Here is an 11085-nt window from a genome sequence, read left to right as displayed (position 1 = left end):
CGACCCCATTGACGGCAGCCCACCAGGCTCCCCCGTCCCTGGGATTCTCCAGGCAAGAACACTGGAGTGGGGTGTCACTTCCTCCCGCAATGCTGCTGGTGAGGAATGCTCTTGGGTGAGCGGCCAAGGCCGGGAATCCCCAGGCGGCGCCTGGGAACAGCAGTGAGCGCGGGCGCCTGCGTGTCCTCCGCGGCGGGAGGTGGCGCTGTGGGCTGCCGCGGCCGCCGGGTCCGCGAGGCGCCGCTCTCTCGATGGGGCGGGGAGTTGGCCGAAGGACCTGCCTCGGGCCCGCTTCGGTCGCCGCGCTGGCCTGCTCTCCGCGCTGAGGGCTGGCGGAGCGCTCAGGCCGGCACCATGGGGAAGCGGGACAATAGAGTGGTGAGTTCCGGGCGGGGAACACAGCGGGGCGACGCGGCGGCGGGGCAGCGGGACCGCCCGCCCTTCCCGGCTGGGCCCGAGGGCCAGCGGCGGCGCCCGGACCTTGAGGCTGGAGCCGCGGCGCCCCCCACGGCGCGGCCGGCCCTGGACGCGCTTGCGCCGCGCGCGGCTGGCGCCTGTGGGCCCCAGGCCCGTCCCTTGTCTCTCTCGCCCCGCTTTGCCTGACATCCGGCCAGCCCTGCCGCCCCTCTGGCAGTGCTCTGTGGCAGCCCCCGCCCCCGCATTCGGGCCAGCAGTGCCCACCGTGCCGAGCCGCCGAGGGTCCTCTGACCCCTCCCGTAAACAAGTCCGAAGTCTGCGGCCTGGGACGGCGCCGGAGCCCGCCCCCGCCACCCCGACCGGAATCGCCCGCCCCGTCTCTGCGCCGCTGTCGCGCACTCGGGTGGGACCGAGGCGCGGAGGTCTGGGACGCTGTCCCTACACCCGGGGCCTGCAGGGCGCCCAGTTCTAGAGGCAGGCGGGCTCCCTGGTTTAAGAACCAGGATCAAAGCCAAATGCTTTGATCTGGCCCGAGAGCCCAGCACTACGCGCGTGTGTGTGTCGCTCTGTCGTGTCCGACTCTTTTGTGACCCCCATGGACCACAGTCCGCCAGGCTCCTCTGTCCATGGGATTTTCCAGGCAAGAATACTGGAGTGGGTCGCCATTCCCTCCTCCAGGGTATCTTCCCAACACTGGGATCGAACCCGGGTCTCCTGCATTGCAGGCAGATTCTTTGCCGTTTTAGCCATCTGGGAACCCCACCTGGCACTTAGTAGGCCCCGAGAAGGAATAAATGGCTTGCTGGTTGACTCTGGACTCAGACCCAGGCTGGAATGTCAGTTTTGGGCTCTCCGGAGTTGGATGACCTAGCATACGTCGCTGTTTTCATCTGTAGAGTGGCATCAGTGCAGCCCATAGCTTTGCAGAATAGTTGAGACCCCACAAGGCAAGATGGGCGGGCCAGTGTTTGGTCTGCAAGTTGTTACTCTGTAAGTGAGATGAAAGAGATACAGAAGTAACTAATAACAGAAAGTAAGAAAGGGCTGATGAAAACTCGAGGTTCTGAGGTTTTCCGTTTTCACAGGCGGAGTGGGAGGAAGGCATTCTAGGTGTCCACTAGCGTGGTTTGGAAAGCCCAAGTTGTGAATCAGATTGCATGGGCCATGAACATAAGGAATTTGCGATAACCTTAGGTTACAGTTGCTAGGCTTGGCCATGATGGGGTTTTAAACCAATGTGCAGCAAAATTTAAAAAAAAAAATGCTGTTGAAGTTAATGTACTAAATTTAATGAACTAGCTTTTTAAAAATTAAGCGATTAATTTCCTTTGCTGTTTGGGGGAGGGAGAGGTGCTCAAAGAGCTTTCAGTTCAGTCGCTTAGTCGTGTCCAACTCTCTGCGACCCCATGAATCACATCTTCTCTGAAATACTTAATATGTTCAAAACTCATAGTTTTATATAGTCTTCATAATAAAAGATTTCTGGGAACCAAAATGCAGAAACATTACTTTGCCAACAAAATCCGTCAGGGCTATGATTTTTCCAATGGTCATGTATGGATGTGAGAGTTGGACTGTGAAGAAAGCTGAGCGCCGAAGAATTGATGCTTTTGAACTGTGGTGTTGGAGAAGACTCCTGAGAGTCCCTTGGACTGCAAGGAGATCCAGCCAGTCCATTCTAAGGGAGATCAGTCCTGGGTGTTCGTTGGAAGGACTGATGCTGAAGCTGAAACTGCAATACTTTGGCCACCTGATGCGAAGAGCTGACTCATTGGAAAAGACCCTGATGCTGGGAGGGATTGGGGGCAGGAGGCGAAGGGGATGGACAGAGGATGAGATGGCTTTACAGATAAAATGAATATTTGCATTTGAAAATAATGGCATTTTTTTTCTTTTTACATTGATGATAAAAATCATGGTTTTAGAGATGACAGAATTGTTTTCTAAAAAGCCATAAATTTCAGGTTGAAGTTTTTTAAAAAATAGACTTTACTTTTTGGAGCTCATTTGGTCTTAAGGCAAAATTGGGCAGAAAGTACAGAGAGTTCCCATATGCTCCCTGCCCATAGACGCACTGTGCCTCCCCTATCTTCAACTCCCACACCTGAGCAGTATGTTTATTAAGGGTAATGAGCATACATTGGTGCGTCATTTTCGTCTGAAGTCCTTAATTTAGGTTTGATCCCCGGGTTGGAAGATTAGAGTTCCCTCTTGATATTGTACACTCCTTTTTATTTATTTTGATATTGTACGTTCTTAAGCAACTTTTTTTTCCCCACTAAATATTTTAATCCTTAAGATTTGTAAAGCGTGAAAGTGTTAGTTGCTCAGTCGTGTCTGACTCTTTGCAACCCCATGTAGCCCGCCAGGCTCCTATGTCCGTGGAATTCTCCAGGCAGCAACACTGGAGTGGGTAGCCATTCCCTTCTCCAGAGGATCTTCCTGACCCAAATACCGAACCTGGGTCTCCCACATTGCAGAAGATTCTTTATACTGTCTGAGCCACTGGTCACCCTTTGTGCCCATTATTTTCCAGAAGTTTCTTTCTTGTTCTTTTCTGTTTTTACTAAAACAGGTGTATCCTCTAGATAAAAATAGGAGTAACAAATGAAGTTCTGCACGTTTTGTCCTCAACAACTTCACTGCAGTTGCTCTTTTCCTAGCTGCCCACTTACATATTCCCTTGAGCCCATTTTGCCATCCTGACTTCCAAAAAACCAACCCATTTTCTGTCACCCAAGCTCATGGAGCAGTTTGGAGCCACAGACAGTTTTACATATAAGTATGGGTGTTTGATTTAAAAGGTCATAATGATTAAGTCATAGACATTTTAAGAAATTGCATAATTTCTTTATTTTGTTTTATGCTCAGCCATTATATATACTATGTATAATGCACTAATGTTAGAAGCATTATTTTCACACTTATGCATAGTAAGTGAAAGAGCTTTACCTTTGTGAAATGGTTGCTTTTTGGTTTTTAAAATCTTTTTGTTGTGCATCATAGAGAGAAGCACTGTTGCTTAATGATTACGAGCACAGACTCATGATCAAGTGTTTTGCAAGGAGTTTTTAAGATGCACTTCATGAGTATTACCATTGTAATTAAAATAAATAATGGAGCTGTTTAGAGTGTACTTAAGCAGACTGGGCATAGTGTTTATCAAAAGCTTGAAAGTTAAGCCTTATTACATACTCAGTAATAGCTCACGTGATTGTGCCATAACTTGTCCATGATTAACATGGACTCCTAGCATACGAATGTACTATTTTATATTCCTCTGAAAAGTAAGCAGTAAGATAGGATGATATGTACTTTGAAGATGCAGTTTCACAGTAGACATTAAAACGCATTAAAATATTAATGAGTTTTTAAGATACATGCTAGAAAGTTTAAAGGCTGTAAAACATAGTAAATGTCGTGTTCAGATTATTTAAAACTACAATGAAAACTTGCCACTATACTAAGTCCTCTGCATATGAACCTTCACGCTGCAAACTTTCAAAGATGCAAACATGCTTTCGCATGTATAGTCACATGTTAGTTTGCCTGTGTGGCATGTATTGTCATGTACGTGCATCCTCTTCAAGTAGTTGTGCTTTTGTGTACTGTACAGTAGAATCCAGTAGTATGGTGTGTTTATGTCAAGTCCTGAATGTCCAGAAGCAAGCACAAGAGCAGTGGTGATATAGCAATGTTTTCTTGGGACTTCCCTGGTGATCTGGTGCTTGGGAATCTGCCTTCTAGCACAGGGGATGTGGGTTTGATACCTGGTCAGGGAACTAGGACCCCACCTGCCATGGGGCAGCTGAGCCTGCACACCACAACTGGAGAGTCCGTAGCTAAGACCAGTTCTCGTGGCACAGCACAGTCTGACTGAGAGATGGCCCGTTGTTGCATAGGACAAGGGAAGGCGGCACTTCAGAATGACAGTGATTTTGATTTGTGGGCAGCTCATGAGGTACTGACTTACCGAGCTTTTTCATCTTTCCAGTTCACTTCAGATGCCAAACAACTATAGAATGGTTGTTGTTGCGTTCTTAGGCAACTTCTCATGTAATTGTAAGAGGATCAACCTCGATGACAGCTCTCAAATGGTCATTGTAGACTTCCGATGACTGGGCACTGTGCTCCTCGATTTCAAGGCTCTTCTTGTTTCCTTTGCAAAACTTCTTGAACCACCATTGCTCTGTACATTTCAATACCAGTTCTTGGGCCAAATGCATTGTCAATATTGGGAATTGTCTCCACTGCTTTACGGCCTATTTTGAACTCTAACAGGAAAATCCGCTCAAATTTGCTTTTTGTCTAACATCATTTCCATAGTCCAAAGTAAATATAAAATAAACAAGTAATAAGTCATTAGCAAAAAACCATGAAGTGAGAAATGTGCATTAAAATGATGTATAACATGACTACATTTATTATGAATATATTCCAATGTCAAACAGCAAATTTCAGCAATGCAAAAACTGCAGTTACATTTGCACCAACCTAGTATTTCGTTTGGGGAATATAGTGTATTTGCTGTATCTCAGGTTGATGGCTATTTGGATATTTTCAGTTTTTCCTCTTTTGGTGATATAGTTTTAACATTCATGTATATATTTATAACTTTGAAAATGAAGTTTTTACAGTTTCAGACTTAAAATGGTTTATCATTAAGCACTGCTAAAATTATGACATGATACGTAAGAAGTAAGAAGGTGATAGATACTATGCTGCTGCTGCTAAGTCGCTTCAAGTCATGTCCGACTCTGTGCGACCCCATAGACGGAAGCCCACCAGGCTCCCCTGTCCCTGGGATTCTCCAGGCAAGAACACTGGATTGGGTTGCCATTTCCTTCTCCAATGCGTGAAAGTGAAGGCGCTCAGTCATGTCCAACTCTTCGCGACCCCATGGACTGCAGCCTACCAGGCTCCTCCATCCTTGGGATTTTCCAGGCAAGAGTACTGGAGTGGGGTGCCATTGCCTTCTCCGATAGATACTATACTCCTGGTTTAAAAGTGATTATCTTATTTTGTACATTACACTTTTGATTGTTAAGATGGTCAGTGTCATTGGTTGGGCCAGCAACTGCTCTGTTGTGGCCTTTGTTGGTTGTCATTTCCACATAAACTGATTAAAAATCTCAGTAGAGACAGTTGAATGAAATATTTGAGGGCATAATATTTGATATTGAAAATATGACTTTTATGCCTCGGTCTTCAACATTGCATTGACAGCCACATGTAGCCCCCATCCTGTAAATGTCTCTGACCTTAGGAACTCTGCTGCTAAGTCGCTTCAGTCGTGTCCGACTCTGTGCGACCCCATAGATGGCAGCCCACCAGGCTCCCCCGTCCCTGGGATTCTCCAGGCAAGAACGCTGGAGTGGGTTGCCATTTCCTTCTCCATTAGGAACTCTAGCTATAAGAAAATTATATTAAAGGTTTAACTGTTTTCATCTCAAGTAGTTAGGCAGTATCCAATTGAATGGAAATAATACTCAGTATGTGTTGTTTATAGTGATTGTGTATTGTTTACTCTGCCAGAGAAATCTAGACGTGTATAACTTACACGTTATGAAGGTGGAAATTTTTGTTATTTTTAAAGATTTTAAGTAAAATGCAATAGATGAAAGTACCTTTTCACTTTTTTTGTAATGTTAAGTACTAAGTTTCAGGCCTTAAAATCAATCTTTGTGATAGTAATTTTCAACCAAAGTTCTTTTTATTTAAAGAGTAGAAAATGGAGAAGGAAATGGCAACCCACTCCGGCATTCTTGCCTGGGAAATCCCATGGACAGAAGAGCCTGGTGGGCTACAGTCCATGGGGTTGTAAAAGAGTCAGACGTGACTTAGCAACTAAACAACAACATTTGTCAGTTTCCGTTATGAGTACTGTAAGAAGCTAAATAATTAAAAGCATAATTTGTGATAAAATAAAAAGTGGAAGAGTTTTTAATGAATGTTGACTTGAATTAAATTGGAAAACTTAATCATAGGATCAAGAAGTTGAGACTGAATTAAAGACTAGATTTTGTATCTGTTCTAAAGTGAATTCTAATAAAACAGTGTCTGCTAGACACTGTCATTGACAAATATTCTGCTTTATTTTGTCTCAGTATGTTTTTGGGCAAAGTGTATAAAAATGTGTATTTCTGCTCTAGTAAGTATAGTTTACAGAGCATAATATCATTATAATTTTGTGGGTTTTTATTGTACAGAGATATATATAACATAAAGTTCACCATTTTAACCATTTTTAAGTGTACAGTGCGTTAGGTACATTGACGGTGTTATTCAGCTATCACCACTATCTATTTCCAGAAGTTTTTCATTGTCTGAAACAAGAAACTTTGTACCTATTACACCACTCTCAGCCCTTGGTAAACTCCCTTTTTTGTCTCTGAGTTCACTTATTCTCAGTTCATTTCAGTTCAGTCACTCAGTCATGTCTGACTCTTTGCGACCCCATGAATCACAGCACGCCAGGCCTCCCTGTCCATCACCAACTCCCAGAGTTCACTCAAACTCATGTCCATCGAGTCTGTGATGCCATCCAGCCATCTCATCCTCTGTCGTCCCCTTCTCCTCCTGCCCCCAATCCCTCCCAGCATCAGAGTCTTTTCCAGTGAGTCAGCTCTTCACATGAGGTGGCCAAAGTACCCCAAATAAGTTGAATTATGCAATATTTGTCCTTTGGTGTCTGCTTTATTTCACTTAGTGTGCTTCCAAGGTTCATGTGTGCTGTAGCATATATCAGAATTTCACGCTTTTCTGAGGCTGAATAATATTCCATTATGTGTAGTGAATTGGCCAAAATGCTCATCTGGATTTTCCCATAAGATGGTATGGAAAAACCCAAACAAACATTTTGACCAAAACAACATATAGTACATTTTGTTTATCCATTCATCCATAGGTGGAAGTGTGGATTGTTTCCACCTTTTGTTGAACAAGGGTATGCAGGTATCTGTTTGAGCCCCTCCTTTCAGTTCTTCGATCCTCAATCATATGGCAATTCTGTGTTTAACTATGAGGAATTGTCAAACTTTTCCAGAACAGCTGCACCATTTTTTATTCTCACCTGCAGTGCTCAACGGTTCTTCACATCCTTGACAGCACTTTTTATTTTCTCTTTTTGACAGTAGCCATTCAACTGGTGTTAGGTAGTGTCTCATTGTTTTGATTTGCATTTCCCTCCTGACTAGAAACTCCAGGAGATAAGGGAAGACAGAGGAGCTTGGCATGCTGCAGTCCTTGGGGTTTCAGAGAGTCGACAGCAATGACAAGTAACAGTGAACATCTTTTTCATGTGCATATTGGACATTTGTATATCTTCTTTGAAGAAATGTCTTAAGTCCTTTGCACATTTGTGAATGGGGTTTTGGGTTTTTTTTGTTGTTGTTAAGTTGTAAGATTTATTCACTCTGCATATTAACCCTTGTCAGATACATGATTTGCAAATATTTTCTTCCATTCTGTGGATTGTCTTTTCAGTCTTTTGATAGTATTCTTTGATGCACAAATGTTTTTAATTTTGCTGAACTCTTGTTTATTTTTTCTTTTGTTGCCTTGCATAATTTAATTTTTGATCGTTAACAATCTGTGTATAAAATTACTATCAGGATGGCACAGTATTTTCTGAGATAAAAGATAAAGTAGAATAAACAATGAATTTAGTGTTAGGTCTTCCATCTTTGAAACCGAGTTTCTTCATTTACCATTGAGGATAGTGTTACTACCCTTAGAGCTTTATTGGACTTTTGGAAAAAGTACTACAAAGCCACCTCAGAGTAAGAGAAGAGGTGTCAATATTATTTTCATCAAATTTCTGGTAAAGATACATTTCTGTGAAACAGTGGTATTACTTATCGCCCAAACCTCTGAGGCTTAATGTTGTTCAGTTGCAAAGTTGTGTCCAACTCTTTGCCACCCCACGAACTACGCTCACCAGGCTTCCCTGTCCTTTACTATCTCTGTAGTTTGCTCAAACTCATGCCCATTGAGTCAGTCATCCAGCCTGTCATCCTCTGTCGTCCCCTTCTCCTCTTGCCCTCAGTCTTTCTCAGAATCAGGGTCTTTTCTAATGAGTCAGTTCTTCGCATCAGGTGGCCAAAATATTGGAACTTCAGTTTCAGCACCAGTCCTTCCAATGAATATTCAGGACTGATTTCCTTTAGGATGGACTGGTTGGATCTCCTTGCAGTCTAAGGGACCCTCAAGACTCCTCCAACATCACAGTTCAAAAGCATCAGTTCTTCGGTCCTCATCCTTCTTTATAGTCCAGCTTTCACATCCATACATGACTACTGGAAAAACTATAGCTTTGACTATATGGACCTTTGTTGGCAAAGTGATATCTCTGCTTTCTAATACACCATCTAGGCTGGTCATAGCTGTTTTTCAAAGAAGCAAGCATCTTTTTAATTTCATGACTGCAGTCACCATCCACATTGATTTTGGAGCCCAAGAAAATGAAATCTGTCACTGTTTCCATATTTCCCCCATCCATTTGCCATGAAGTGATGGGACCAGATGCCATGATCATTGTTTTCTGAATGTTGAGTTTTAAGACAGCTTTTTCTCTCTTCTCTTTCACCTTCATCAAGAGGCTCTTTAGTTCTTCTTCACTTTCTGCCATAAGGGTGGTGTCATCTGCATATCTGCTGCTGCTGCTAAGTCACTTCAGTTGTGTCCGACTCTGTGTGACCCCATAGACGGCCGCCTACCAGGCTCCCCCGTCCCTGGGATTCTCCAGGCAAGAACACTGAGGTTACTGACATTTCTCCCGGCAATCTTGATTCCAACTTCTGCTTCATCCAGCCCAGCGTTTCTCATGATGTACTCTGCATATAAGTTAAATAAGCAGGGTGACAGTATGCAGCCTTGACGTTCTCCTTTCCCAGTTTTGAACCAGTCATTGTTCCATGTCCAGTTCTAACTGTTGCGTCTTGACCTGCATACAGGTTTCGCAGGAGGCAGGTAAGATGGTCTGGTATTCCCATCTCTTTAAGAATGTTCCACAGTTTGTGGAATCTACAGAGAAGGCAATGGCACCCCACTCCAGTACTCTTGCCTGGAGAATCCCATGGATGGAGGAGCCTGGTAGGCTGCAGTCCGTGGGGTCGCTGAGGGTCGGACACGACTGAGCGACTTCACTTTCACTTTTCACTTTCACACACTGGAGAAGGAAATGGCAACCCACTCCAGTGTTCTTGCCTGGAGAATCCCAGGGACGGGGGAGCCTGGTGGGCTTCCGTCTATGGGGTCACACAGAGTCGGACACGACTGAAGTGACTTAGTCGCAGCAGCAATGAAGCAAAAGTAGATGGTAGATGTTTTTCTGGAATTCTCTAGTTTTTTCTGTGATCCAGCAGATGTTGGCAATTTGATGTCCTATTGCTGTGCTTTTTCTAAATCCAGCTTGTACATCTGGAAGTTCTCGGTTCTACTGTTGACGCCTTGCTTGACAGATTTTGAGCATTATTTTGCTGGCATGTGAAATGAGTGCAACTGTGTGGGAGCTTGAACTCAGTTCTTTGGCATAGTTTGACCTAGTATGTGTTTATAGTAAAGATTGCTTTATAAGTAAGAAAATGATTATTTTAATGGAGTTAATTTTTGGTTTTTTTCCTCAAGGCCTATATGAACCCAATAGCAATGGCCAGATCAAGGGGTCCAATCCAGTCTTCAGGTCCAACGATCCAAGATTATTTGAATCGACCAAGGCCTACCTGGTATTTGTGAAACAGTTTACCTATATAAATATATATAAAGTTTTCATAAATGTTTTAAAGGTCATTTTACAACTTCTACTGATTGCCAAGCAGTTGCTAGATACATCATTGTTTGAAGTAGTATTTAATATGTGCTTACTTTTGAACGTATAAAACACATGCATGAATGTAAAGCAAGCATTTAGGAACCCACCACCTAGTATCGCTAAAGCTAAAGCACTGCCAGAGAATCTTTCATACCAAAAACATCTCTATCTCCTAAAAGAGACCTTAACCTTGTAGTATTCCAAGCTATTTAAAATGGTAGGTTTGAATAATTTAACCATTCTTTGAGGTGTAACCTGAAGTGTTGAGAAAGAAAACGTTAGGCCTTGTTTCTGGTTTTAATCTGCTGGCTTTACAATGTGTTAGGATTTCCCATTGTCTAAGTTGCGTGTTAAAGTTTGTTTTGTTTTGCCCTCATTGAGTTTCTCCGATCTTTCGTAAATAAAGCTATCTCTAACATTATTATTTTTCAGTATGTCTTATTATTAAATACCCATACTCCTGAAGTGACATAAGAGAAAGATTCAGAGCTGTTAGCTTTTTATTCCTTCTAAGGGCCCCCAAGAGCTTGACAGCTGTAGTTGAAACTTGTGCTTACACATAACAGGAAACCCTTCCTTTGAGTTAAATAGGAAGTAAGCTGCGTCTGCCCCTTCATCAGTGCCTTTGTTTATTGTTGCAGCATACAGGAAAATAAATTATCACAAAACAAAGTGGGTTTTATCTTTAAGATTGGGGAGAAGGATGAATACTTTCCTTTTTTTTTTAAGAAGGAGAAGTGCCTAAGCTAGTGAATTACACATGTGGTCAGCCATCCCCAAGACAACCCTCAGGTTGGGTAATTCCTAGAAGGATTCACAGATAGTTGTACTCATGGGCAAGATTTATTATAGTGGAA

General features: G+C 43.3%; 1 protein-coding gene across 1 annotated transcript in view; it reads left to right on the top strand.

Moving 5' to 3' along the window:
• The first annotated feature begins 252 nt into the window (after positions 1–252).
• Positions 253–11085, top strand: part of FAM133B (family with sequence similarity 133 member B) — a 28061-nt gene continuing 17228 nt past the window's right edge. Inside the window, exons 1-2 of the mRNA XM_088833250.1 lie at positions 253–378; positions 10045–10142. Coding sequence (XP_088689376.1) covers positions 355–378; positions 10045–10142 — 122 coding nt within the window. The 5' untranslated portion in view covers positions 253–354. The remainder of the gene's footprint in view (positions 379–10044; positions 10143–11085) is intronic.

The sequence above is a fragment of the Moschus berezovskii genome, chromosome 3 (assembly GCF_049115385.1).
Source record: "Moschus berezovskii isolate FMDL1 chromosome 3, NW_MosBer_1.0, whole genome shotgun sequence".
In the NCBI taxonomy this organism is placed as follows: domain Eukaryota; kingdom Metazoa; phylum Chordata; class Mammalia; order Artiodactyla; family Moschidae; genus Moschus; species Moschus berezovskii.
Note: the sequence above shows the minus strand (reverse complement) of the source record. Positions and strands in the feature narration are given on the sequence as shown.